Raw genomic sequence first — 13,314 nt, 5'->3', positions numbered from 1 at the left:
TACCGCACGCTTCGGGAGTTCGTTTCAGTGGCAAACAACGCAGATTTTAAAAATAAAGAAAAGAGGCTTGAGAGGAGCTTTATTTGATTTGCGGTGCCGACTTTTTCACGCAACTGAAAATGAAGCAGAATCAACACATGCTGGCTCGCGTGCGCGGAAGTTAGTGTGCGCGTTCCTCTGTGCTTGGGCGTGGTTTTGCGAGTTTGTTTGCTTCTTTCGGCGGTCGTTCGTACTTTCTGACGTTCGAACTTTCTGAGCACGACACGGCTGTCAGAAATGTTGCCTTTGTCTACAAGTTCAACTGCATTTCGTGTTAAGGAAACAAGCCCCACTCCCCATAACTGTACCGTTTGCAACGAAACTACTTCCTGTAGTAGGAAGCGTCCTGATCCCGGACACTCCTTGTTTGCCGGTCCCGATTCCGGAACGATCGAGGTCCGGAATCCCTGAATATGCCCCCACGAAAGGTCCCTTCTTGAGTGGCCGTCGCGATTACGCCTGTGGCAGTATCGTGATAATCAACGAGGCGTTGGTGTTGAGCAGCGTCCCGACTGTGAGAAGCACCTTATGCGCAAAGAGGCGCCCGCTAACCGGGACCCTGAATTAGGCCGTCTTAGCCTAGACGAACAGCCTCACGGCTGATACGGTAACTCACTGCCGTTGCTACCGTTGCCAGGCTTGCCTAGTCACATCTTCCGTACCGTAGCAGTTGCCGTAGTGACCGTGTTTACCCTAAGACGATGCTAAAACACACTGTTGCATGCTCAGCGTCTTGGTGTGGTGTACACATAAAATCTTCGTTGGACGCCGTAACCTCTTTGCCAGAATGCCTACGCCTTCCTCTTACTCGGGAAGGCGTGTTAATCGAGAGATTTAGCATAGCAGATACGTACTAGCGTAGACGTACACCGGCTTACCGGACGCCCCCTGCGCACGCCCGGCCATAAACATGGGTGGTGCCAGGCGGATCCGCTGCGAGTGCGCACGGTGCTCCTCTAACGGCAACCTGCTACATTTCTTCACTGTGCTAAATCTCGTTAACAGACGCTTTTAGAATAGCAGCAGTGTACTCCGGTACTCAGTTGTACCCATGAACACGTCATTCTTTTGTCGGAAGGTTTCGGGATGCTCATCCTTCTTCTGCCGAGGCCATCGGACACTAAGGGAGCACCACGCGTACACTTTCACGCCACGCCGCCACGGTGGCTCAGTGGTTATGGCGCTCGGCAGCCGACCCGAAAGGTGCAGGTTCAATCATGGCGTGGCGGTCGAATTTCGATGGACGAGAAATTCTAGAGGCCAGTGTACTGTGCGATGTCAGTGCGCGTTAAAGAACCCCAGGTGCTCGAAATTATCCGGAGCCCTTCATTACGGCGTCGCTCATAGCCGGAGTCGCTATGGGACGTTGAACCCCCCATAAACCATAAACCAAACTTTCTCACCACTACAAGGCCATCTCGTCGATATCTCGTGTTTGGCCCTTGCGAGGTAGCGTGTCTGTTGTATGGAGTCGGTAGACTGATAAACCCATCGAGGTGCAGAGCAGGAACAGAAACGCTCTTTTTCCGCAGTTAGAGATGCCTGAGCGAGGACGATTGCCTTATTGATTGAATGTGAATCTTTATCGCGCAAGGGCATCTGGGTTAAAACATCCCCATGGCACAAGGCGTTATCGTTTTCTCAAGGCGGGGTCACAGACCCATTTCCCAAGCATTTCATTCCAAAGAAGCTGAGCACGAGGCTAGGGGAAATCTTGCACACAGTCCATCATCGGTGGGCATATCCGGCGGCACTGAGGATCGAACATCGCACCTCCCATGCACGCGGGAGGCGAATGCTCAAAACACTAGGCCACCGCTGCGGAAACGGGTGTAGTGGGGTAATGCAGAGATAAATGCAAACATTAACCCGTGACCCGTGGCCCCGGTGCACCCAAGCCAAATGCGATGACTGCATTGTCCAATAATTAAGAAAGGCTTTAAAAACATAGGAACTCCTTGAGTGGCGCCACTCCCATTGAGCAGTGACCAAAGAGACCCCGTGCGCTAAGCATGCGCAAGAGGTTTGGTTTATACACGGCGCCGAAATTAATTTGCAGCCGAACCGCTTGTATCTTAACCTTGCAACCCAGAAATTAGCAGGCACGGCGCTTACTTAATAATTACCGGAAGAAACATCTACAGCAACATCATATCTGCGTGTGCTGAGATCGCTTGCATTATCTGCATGGAGTTTTAATCGTCGTAATGCAGCAGACTTTCTTAAAATGCTCATATTGGAAAAAAAAGTGCAAACAACCTGTTTCGTCAACCTGTGTGTCAGCGTCTGTGTCGTCGTTTCGTCCTGTGTTTTCCCCGTGAACTTCAACCGACTCGCCCAACTTTCGGGATCTGTTAAAATGTTGTGTGTGGCGCACTTTCTGGCCGAGTATGGTCCGTAATGTAGAAGAAAAAATTTTTCCTTTCGTGTTACGAGTGGACAAAGTCATTTCAGAGGTAAACATGCACAGTAACGCATACCTGCCGTTGCTATTTTCAGTACTCCGTTAAACTACGCGCGATCACTCATACCGCGCTCAGTAACTGGCTGAATCGACCAGCCATCACGTGCCGTAACTGCGAGTGATCCAGACAAAATTTACCATCTCATGTCTATACTACTTTGCAACTACTGCTTAACTTCCTTGTGTACGTTGTTACAATAACATTGCATTTCTGTTAATGATGCTTCTTGTTTCATTTGAATGCTGTTGTTTGTATTGATTTGTATTAGCTAGAATTAATTTCACACTCTCTGCTGATCTGTTTATGGTTCTGTATGTTTTTACCTTTAGACCTTGAATGGTTAATTATAACCAGTTGGCATTTTCATTCCAATGTGACTAGACGTGTTTTTTTTTTCTGTGGTTTCAGTGTATGGTACTTTGATATATTGTCTGGACCCCACCGTATGTAATACCCTTAGGGGTGTTTTGTATAAATAAATAAACGTGCGCTACGTTCAGTTGAACAAATGAATTTAATTTACCTGAGAACAAGAGACATCTGGGATTCTTAGTCTTTGTTTACTCGGTTGACATTTCCTTTAATGCAGCCCACGGAAGTAGTGAACTACGAGCTCTGCCTCAAAAGAATTATTCCTCGAAAGAAGAATTCGCGGAGAATTAACGGAGCATTTCTCTGAGGCAATAAACAACAAGCCTCCGTCCTGCAGAAACACGCAGTGTATTCTCTAAATATAATGATAAAAAATAATTGATGAAATCGTAGCCTGCTTTGTTTCTTTAGGATTGAACGTTTGCTTTATAAGTAGAGAACGCTTCCCACTACGTGGTACATATGTTTATTCCAGTCATTTCCTTTCTATGGTTTAAGAGAACTTCTTGTTGGTGAGTTGGTAGCTGTTTACTGTACATATTTAAAGGCGCCAAAAAAAAAAAAACGCACAAGAGAAGACGCGCTCTCTATCATTGTGTTCTGTTCTGTGTGTGCGTGTGTTTCTTTTTTGCCCGTTTCTAGCGTGTGTTTCTTTATTTCGCCAGCGTACCATAGCGTCGCTCGAACTGTGTGTAAATATATAAATAGTAGTGTGTGGACACACGAACACGGACGGCACAAAACAGCCGTTTCAGGCCACCTGTGAACCCAGCCAATAAACCCAAGAGCCACCTCGTACAAGTTCACCTGCTTAGCGAGGCCGAAACCGAGTGCGCCCTTTACGGCCAAATGACCTTTTCTTCTTTCCACTTCAACCCTTGAAGGCAAGAGCCAAAGAGAAGTGAAAGCGGCGCGCTCTGCGATGGCATTCCGCGCGACAAAAAGGTGCTCGTTTCATAAGGAGCGCACCGGAACGCGCGCGAACACACAGGGAGTGCATTTCCGCGAGACTTCAATGCCATTCCCGAAGCGAATATAGCGCTCCCCGGACGGCGGCATTTGTTCCCTGAAAGGCAACACGTGCCACGGGGCAGCGTGCATTGTGACGGCATTGACACTGCAGCGCAGCCCTGGCCCACCAGAACGCTTTTATAAGGCTCTCTCTCTCTCTCCCTATATAAAGCGAGGTGAATGGTCTCAAGTGGCGTCTGTGCCAGTGCGCGCTCACGTGGGCTCACCACGAGCAAGAGAAGCATTGAAAACGCCGTAATCTGCGCGCCATCAAAAGCGCGCCAGATCCTTTCAGAGCTGGCCAGAAAAGCGCGCGCACGCGCTACCGCGTGACGTCAGCGGGGAAACCCCCTTCGCTGTTTGCGCGCTGCGCTGCTCTCGCTTCCCAGTGGCGACAGAGGGCGCCACACAACGCGCGTATTGTGGTCGCCCTCCTATAGTCCTTCCCTCGCCGCGCTCCTCCATAGAGACTCCATGTTTGAGAATTCCGCCACTGTACGCGCTCAATGGCGGGAATTCCAGCACACGTGCACACAAATCCGCGTCAATGGTGCCCACATGTGTGCACACACGAGGCGCTATTTGTGTGGCCGCGCATACGGAGTGAAATAGGTGCTTGGGGGAAGTTGAGGTCTGTCTGGGTGATACGCTAAACGAAGTGCACCGCAGATCGTTTTTCACGCATCGATAACGATGCAAGGTCGGCTGGAGGAATACCGCAACATTCTCCCTATATATATGCACTGCTGCGCCCCTGTGTGTACGGTGACGCGCTTGGCAGAGTTTCTGACAAGGCCGGTGCCGTTCAACTCCCTGCAACGATTCAGCCCCGGACGTTGTGCTCCTGTTGCGTTCGGAGTTTACGAATGAAACCGAGAGACGCACCAGCAAGCGTGCGAACGGCGCGTGCGGCATGTCAGCGTATGCAGTTGACATTTCATTGCCACTTATGTGTGAGCATAAATCCGAATTTGAAGGGCCCAGCAAAAGACCAGCATGTGTACCGTGGTTATGATTGAAAGATATATATGATCTTCCCTGACATTGGCATGATTCGCCAGGTTATTACCGGCAAGCGAGAAACTGTGCTTAATATACGTAACATGGAATATGATAAAACTAGACGAAGCGTTATGTATAGTTATAAACGATTAATTATTCATTGGTAAACATTGCCTCTGAATGCATCGCGTTATTTTCTTTCGTGTTAAAAAGTGTTTCATTGTTATATCAGCACTTTTACCGTCTTTGCGTGTCATCTGATGTAAAGAAAATTTACGCTGAAGCACGGGCTAAATGGCGGAACAGCCGCAGTCGTCATATAACAGTGCCGTACGCATCAGCACGTTTGTCCGTATGGATACATGCAAACGCATGCAAACATTTATACGCATTGAAGTAGTGAACCCGCCAAGGAAGGATTGTGTCAAAATTGCATCAGCATTGTGCGACCGAAGATTGCACTTTTTTTCCCCTTGGGCCTTCGCTTTCTTATTTTTTCGCTCTTCCGGCTCGTATGACGTTTTTTCCAGCACATGTTTATGTAGCATCCGTTCATGGAGGGATACTCATGCGAAGCCTTACGGCATTTTTTAATGCAACCACTCCGGCATTGGGCACTTTGAAGCGATAGGTACCAGGCTTGCTATTGTGCCATAAGAAGTCCGGTTGTTGAAAATCGCTTGTCGGCTTCGTTGAAGATGGCCATGCCCAACATATCCGGACAAAAATATTAAAAATTGGAAAAGTGTAAGTCACTGTTATGGAAATATTCAAGATAATGATCCATTCCTCGGATTTGTAGGAAAATATTTATTTTAAACTATTTCCATCGATTGCATCGAACAGTCAAGGCTGCCATAGAAAACCAATGGGGACGCGCTTTTGACGATAGCAAACACGTAAACAGCGAAAAAATACAAGACTACCGTCGGGTGATCTCCTGATGTATTGATTGGTATAATGAAATCTTGCATTACACGAAAAAAATTGCGTTCATAAACGGTTCCCCGCTCAAAAATGCTTTTATCCAGGATTGTTGGGAATGTGTCTAGGGACAGCAATTTATTAATACGACTCCTGCAGACATCAATATGACCTCTGCGTTCAATCCCAGTTTGTTGATGGAGATGTGGCATTCCCTAAAGCAGGGAATTTTCAGGCAGCGGTCATGGCTGGGATACCGACTAAAAAAAAGTTCAGCATTTTTCGACAAAAATTTCGACTATTGAGAGATTTTTAAGGTATAATGAGTAGTTAAGACTGCCATAGGGACCAACTGGGAACGTTTTTGAAGATAGCAAAAACTTTAATACCAAAAAAATGCATTCTGCCGAGGGCACATCTGGGCACATATAATAATTGCTATTGTGAAATTTTATATGATATGAAAAAATTGCATTAAGAAACTTTACCCGTTGAAAAAATAATTTTGTCCAGAATTTCTGGGTATGCTGTTTGACGCGAGCATACACGTTTGACAGAGGGCATATTCCAGGGGACGTGAAGTCACTATGTCAACTCACATGTAGAGAAGAGAAGCCGGAGCTGCCTTTTAAAGAAAACTAACTGGCTGGAGAGCCGCTATGCCCGCCTACATTTCCCTCATTACTGCACTGAAATGCAGTAGACAGCTGTCAGAAATAGCCACGGACGTGCGTAGGCGATCTTCACGTACCGGAGTCATGCGGCTCAAGGTTCCTGAAACAGGCGTGCTCAGTCTGCACACCTCTCCGACAGGCGCTCTTTTGAACACAAATACGCCGGTATGGGAGTAAAAAGAGGAGTCTAGCGCACTCTCTTTTATAAAAGGGAGTGCTCAAGGTGCGCCCGCTGCACTCTTTTCCGTTAAGTGTGTGGGTACAAACGGAGTGTACAGACCGCCCCCACGGAACCGGCTTTTTTTACTCCCTTAATGCTTCCAACATGCGCACGCACCATCGCGATCCTCAGAAGCGCACGTGCTGAAACCCTCGCACCTGCGACAGGCACAGAAAAAGAACAAAAGCGGAGCTGCGCGCCGCAGCTCCCGCGTAAACACTGCGCGCCCGGCGGCTCGTGCGGCATCTGAGCGCAATGACACCGACGGTTCCCTCTTACCCGAAGCGATGGCTTTTATCTCACTTGTCTTCCGACACATGCGAGCATTATACTATTCACCCATCTTCCTTCCACTTTTATCCATACTTGGCGAAAGCGATGTGTGTTTTTTTTTTCTTCAGCACTGAGCGCGTGCTGTCCCTGGCGCCTTTGCATGCAACATTTGCAAACGTGCCGTATATATACCATCCCACGGTGTCTGTCTCTAGGCAGTGGCGGTGCATGCATGAACTTGGGAGGCGACAGTGAGGACGACGGCGACTCTCGAGGCACGCATCAGCGCACCGTCTTGGTGCTACTGCGTTCGATGCGACAGCTGAATTAACCCCGCATCTCAACGCTTCGGTAAGCCTTCTAGGAGCAGAACGTTTATCCCGCAGCTTTGTGATTGCCCGGATGGACGCTCAAAAAGGTGCCGAACCAAGACAAACTAATAGTCTGACGTTAAAACTAACACCCCTTTTTCAGTGTCACGACGCATGCATGCGAGTGTCGAATAGTGCTTCCACGCATCGGAGTCATATTTCGGATAAAAAATTTCCAAGCTTTTTCGCTACTGTGAGGGTTGGCGTAATCCTTGCGCCTCAATATGGCATCTCCCGATCGGACAGTGGGTGTCACCACCCTGTAAAGATGGCACAGCATCGAGGCACCCCACGTGTACAGGCCTCTCGGCCCTAAGACGTGTTGACGTATGACCCGTGGATGGAAACTGTCTTTCGTCAGAAAATACGCCAGCAACCGAGCCGCGTGCGCTTCCGTGACGCTAACATCAATGTGCGCACTGGGGTGTGCAGGGGCGGACAGAGAGGCGGAGAGAGAGAGGGAGAAAGATGAGCCCGTATGCCATCCGCCTACGATGTGCCGTGTAAGCACGCAAGGCCATCTGTTTACGTCACACGCCGCTAATTTAAGGTGAATCTGCAGGGCACACATCAAAATTTCACTATTGCCCGAAGGACGTCGCACGTGTAGCTGCTCCGTGCCTGCTCTCACGGCCATGCAGTGCCTATTTCAGGCGTGCTCGAAAGGAACACCTTTGAACGGTTGCCGAGCTTGCTTACAGAAAGGAACCGAATACAATTTCGATTACTTAATCTGAAATGTAACTGTTTCCAGCGGTCATTTACAGCCCATGAAAAGTAACTCAACAATTACAGAGAAGTAATAGATTGCCACTGCTTTATTGTCATTCATTTTTAATTTTCACAACACAAATGTACACAACCCAGAAGGAGCTAGTGCATTTTGCTTGATCTATATAGTCCGTTGCGGTACATACGTTGATAATTCCACCTGGACCTGTATTTCGAAGTTTTGGTCGGCATTATTTCCACGTCTCTTCGTGAAAACATCAGTACGACACTGAACAGTGTCTCGACGCACGCGCCGAGGGGGAGGGCGTTGCTTTAACATACGAAGACCTTGAACACCAACTCGAACGAACGCAAAGCGCCCCGCCGCGCCTCGCCGAGGGGACTAAGCACGCGTGCTCACTAAACACGGCATTTCGCGGTTCCCTCGTGGTGAAATGCGAAATGTGAAGCGCGGAACATAGGGCTGCCCATATGAACGAAGCCCGGACCTGCATCAGCAAACATCTTCACGCGCGCGACTTCTCCGCACATCGACCGCCGTCGATCTAACGCGAGGAAATTCTGCGCTACACACATGTGTGCGACCGAGAACTTTGCACCTTACAAAAAGCAATAAGCGCATTACAAAATATTAAAAAAACTGTAATTTATAACAAGTAATGAATCACCTGCAATGCCTTACCCAAATCTGGCTGCGAGTGAGCGTTCGGCGGTAGTATCGGCGTCGATACAACAATGGCAACCGCACTGTAAGGAAGAAAACAGGCGCTTTATTTGATGGACGATGAGAGCATGATTGTTAAAGTTTTAAACACTCATCTCGTAACAAAGGCGGGACACAATCGCCCTCAGATGTGCATTTTGGATGGAAATCTAAGTTTTGGTGGACCAGGAGGAATCAGATTCATATACGGAATCTCTCATCTCAAACCCGTCTATAGAGCGTATAGGAATCCTCGGTCTACGTTTTAGAGCACATAGCGACGCTCTATTCCAGAACAAAAAAAACTCGCGGTTGCATATAAACACACATCACCTACCTGCCAGTGACAATGACGCGCTCTAATGCAAATAGTCTGGCAAAAACAAGAAAACCATAAAAAGAAACAACCCACAGGACGTGCGGTTTTTCACAGCGCACAAAGGCACTGGCCTCGCACAATGTGGCGGCACCCCGCTCTCATCGGTGCCTTAATGCGTGTGCTCCCAGCGAGCTATTCGTTCGCAGAGCCATGCATAACGCTCAGGGTTACGAGAGGACCGAGCAGGCGGGGAGAGAGCCCTCTTCGTGTGACATTTATTGGCCACGTACACGCACCGGACGCTGCGACTCCATCTTCCTGCACGGCTGCACGCCCTGTAAGCTGCGCTCTGCTGGGAGCAGGACCGACTGCTTGGCGACTGTATGCGCACAATAAGCACGCTTTTGGGCATGCAGATGTCTTACCTCTTTGCTATATAAGCAACAAAAACAGAACCAATAAGTCGCAGTTTCTAATTTTGCAGCAGCTAAAAGGTACAGTCGACAGCAGAAGTTCATGGCATGCGGCATGCAGCCACGCAAGCCAATCAATCGTCTGCGATGCCTGCCGGTATAAGGGGACGACGTGAACGCTCCATCCTATGGCAGGCGACTAGGCCAAGAGACAGCGCTGTAATAGATTTTCCGAACACACGCACCCCGTAAGATTTTGCTGCCGACTGTATACCTTGTGCAAACCTCAAGGAAAGGGGGGGAAGGGGCCATCTGCCCCTCTTCACAACCACAGAGGTCTGTCTGGAAAGCATCACTATTGCTGTAACAAAGAGATATCTTAATGCGCCCGCGTACGATCGCTTCCCTGCGTGCTTTTCGTACTACCTTTTTCCAAACGGTCAAATCACTGGGGTGCGGCGATGCGACCTAAGCCCTGTGCTTCGTGAGCGAAGGTTCAAGACGGAACATACGCGAATGCGAGTGTGAGGGACGCGAGAAATATCTGCTCGCAGAGCCCCAAGAGAGAGGGAGAAAGCGATAAACGGGACATTGTGGATTTGATAACTTCGTTTTCATCAGCCTCAAAAGAAATAATGAAAGCACCGACATTTTCTGCACCCTGCAATAAGCTGGCTGATTCAAGATGGCGACGGGAACATTCGACTACTTGGGAAACAGGAACCTCATCAAGTGCGTAGTCGCATTCGGGTTGAATGCATTCGCTAGTTCCGACCAGAGAGCTCCTCGCCGAAACATGAAGCTGCAACTACCCTGGCTACCAAATGCCCCGCGCAGACTACCGGCGAATAAACAGAAACACGCGAGCAGACTGTTTGCCCGAACCGCCTCATCTCTTCCGCGTTCTTGAGGCGCGCATTACCGCCCGGCGCGAAAAGAAGAGGCGTTGTGGCCTGGCCCCTCCGTGAATTCCCCACCGATTCCGCACGCAAACGGGCAACAACAGGGTGGCGTCGCTTCCAACTGTGCGCCGCGCTAACGACGGCCAAAGCCAGCTGCGCGCCGGTACGCAACGAGTGCCGCCACACAGCGCGTTCGCCGCGCCGTAGCGTAGCGCCGCGTGGTGGCGGCGCTGGTCGTCGCGAGACCGCGCCTGCGCGCGCGACTCCGGTGGGCGGTCGTGGCGGCGCCTCCCCCCGCGAGGAGGCGCCCGCCAATGGGCGGCCGCGGAACGCGCGCGCCCACCGACCGGACCGGCGACCGGCGGCACGCAGCGGTCACACCGAACTCGTCGGCCCTTGTGCGCGCAGCGCGTATTCTGTGCGGACGGCGCGCGGGTGTTTCGTGCCCCCGTCGCCCGGCTCACCCAAGCGTTCGCGGTGGCCTCCACGTCGACCTCGCCCTGGCCGCGCGCCGCCGCGTGGCAGAACGATGCGGCCGCCGATCTGCGGCCCGCGGCGTGCCCCTGCCAGCTATGCTCGAGCGGCGTCGACCACCACCGGCAGCAGCAGGCCAGCCCCGCGCTGGCCTCGCTGGAGCGCGAGTACGCGGCCGCGTTCCCGTACGGCGGCCCGCCGCCGCACCAGCCCATGGAGGACCTCAAGCCTGTGGTGTCTTCCAGCCCGCCGCAGCAGGTGGGCCACACCAGCCTGCAGGGAGGACACCACCACCCGGGCGGCCAGCAGCAGCCCCACCCGGGACACGCCGCCGGGGGTCACGGAGGCCACGGCGGCGGGGCCTCCAAGAAGGACCTGGACCGTGTCAAGCGGCCCATGAACGCCTTCATGGTGTGGTCGCGGGGCCAGCGGCGCAAGATGGCGCAGGAGAACCCCAAGATGCACAACTCGGAGATCTCCAAGCGGCTGGGCGCCGAGTGGAAGCTGCTGTCGGAGGCCGAGAAGCGGCCCTTCATCGACGAGGCCAAGCGGCTGCGAGCTGTGCACATGAAGGAGCACCCGGACTACAAGTACAGGCCCCGACGAAAGACGAAGACGCTGCTCAAGAAGGACAAGTACCCGTTGGCCGGTGGCTTGCTCTCAGCCGCCGACGCCGCCGCTGCGGCCGCCGTGCGCCCGGCGAGCGCCCCTCAGGTGCCGCGCGACATGTACTCCATGAACGGCTACATGCCCAATGGCTACGCGCCCAGCGCGGCGGCCGCCATGATGCACGACGCGTACCAGGGCTACGGCTCGCAGGTCCACTACCCGCGCTACGACCCGCAGCTGCCGTACGTCAACGGGTCGTACGGCTCGCCCAGCCCGTACGCCTCAGTGCCCCAGATGCAGCTCAAGTCTGGCGGCGCCGAGTCAAGTCCCACGCCGCCCCAGGGCTCCCCCGGAAACCCGCGCGGCCGCGCCGGCTGCACGCCGGACCTGCGGGACATGATCTCCATGTACCTGCCGCAGGGCGGCGACGGCACGGACCCCAGGCTCGCCATGCACTACCAACAACAGCAGCAACTGCAACAGCAGCAGCAGGAGTTACAGTAGCGCCGCCCCGAAGACCCGCCCGGTGAGTGCAGCACGCACTCCGCTGGGACAGCGCTGTACATACACAGATCTCGCAGAAGGAAGCCGGACGGCCGCAGGAACTTTTTCAAAGCCCGGCCGTCGTTTTGCAGTGTGTTCTCGTTTTTTCTCGTAGAGGCAGGCACCGCGCACGCACACCATGCACGCCGACGGTTTATCTCACCTTTGCTCAGCTGTACACCGTTGCTTTCTGCAGCTCACGCAACCAGCGCGCGAGCTCTCGCGCGCCATGTGGTTGGGTTGTGGTGCAACAACGCTCGGAGGACAACTCGAGAGACTCAGCTCGTGTGGGTGTGTGTTTTGTGTGTGGCTGCGTGCGAACTAATAGCGAACAAGGGGGTGGACACGGTCGCGAAGACAACGCGGAGAACAAAGAACTGTCCGCTCATCGACTTCAGCTGGGCGCGAGCCAGAGACCCAACCAGCTCGGCATGCTTTAGCCGTCATCGCCGTCGTGTGCACGCAAGAGGAGACAGAGGCCGCTGTAGCCGACAGCGACTCTCAAGAGCCGTCGCAGACTGCATCAGCAGGTTCGTTGTCTCTCAATGATACCTTTTTTTTTTAATCGCCTCTGTCTCTCTCTTTCCGTTCCCCCATCTTCCGGCCGTGTGGACCCCAGCCCCCGAACCAAATCGGCCAAGACGGTGTGCAGTGTGTGAGACTCAATTGTGTAAAAAAGATGAGAGAAAAAAAGAGCGAAAAAAAGCCTCACTGTTGTCGCGTTTCGTGCCGCCTCTGCGCCCGAGTTTGTGGGCTCGCTAATCATTTGTACATAGATGCACATTCACTGTCTCATGAGCCATGCGTGCGACACGGTCAAAATAAAGGACAACAGTGAAAACAAAAAAAGAAAAAGGCCTTCGAAAAACGTTAGTCTGACTTGTCTTTTTTTATTTCGACTGGATTCCTCTTCACTGCTGGTACGGACAAGGATTGCCAGTAACCTTCCTTAACACAAGACCCGGCTGCTTGGGTGACTTTTGAAACATGGCGACATGCAGTTTCGTATGGATATTGGTTTACTGTGTTCCATTTGCCTGACTTCTACTACAGCGGATAAAAACGGGCTTTTTCAATTTTTGGCAATACTGCGGTTACAGTCCATGCTTATCTTTCCTCACTTAGCTGATTGCGAGGTTTGTCCCGGTGTGATACAGGGTCACCCGAACCACTGGACCCAGGAGCTGTAGCGTGTGACAACGGTCAGTTTTTGCTCGCAGTGGTAAACTTGTTCCAGGCATGCAGCTCTAAGCATTTCCTTGCCTAAC

General features: G+C 51.9%; 1 protein-coding gene across 1 annotated transcript; it reads left to right on the top strand.

Annotated features, from left to right (window-relative positions):
- Nucleotides 1–10,974: 10,974 nt before the first annotated feature.
- On the top strand, nucleotides 10,975–12,919 carry LOC144123123 (transcription factor Sox-3-like). The gene has a single exon (XM_077656025.1). The coding sequence runs from the start codon at nucleotides 11,108–11,110 to the stop codon at nucleotides 12,005–12,007; it is 900 nt and encodes a 299-aa protein (XP_077512151.1). The 5' UTR covers nucleotides 10,975–11,107; the 3' UTR covers nucleotides 12,008–12,919.
- Nucleotides 12,920–13,314: the final 395 nt, after the last annotated feature.

The sequence above is a fragment of the Amblyomma americanum genome, chromosome 3 (genome assembly GCF_052857255.1).
Source record: "Amblyomma americanum isolate KBUSLIRL-KWMA chromosome 3, ASM5285725v1, whole genome shotgun sequence".
In the NCBI taxonomy this organism is placed as follows: domain Eukaryota; kingdom Metazoa; phylum Arthropoda; class Arachnida; order Ixodida; family Ixodidae; genus Amblyomma; species Amblyomma americanum.
Note: the sequence above shows the minus strand (reverse complement) of the source record. Positions and strands in the feature narration are given on the sequence as shown.

What these genes read in the sequence shown, in the direction of transcription:
- LOC144123123 (XM_077656025.1), top strand. Translation starts at nt 11,108, where the DNA reads ATGGAGGACCTCAAGCCTGTGGTGTCTTCCAGCCCGCCGCAGCAGGTG.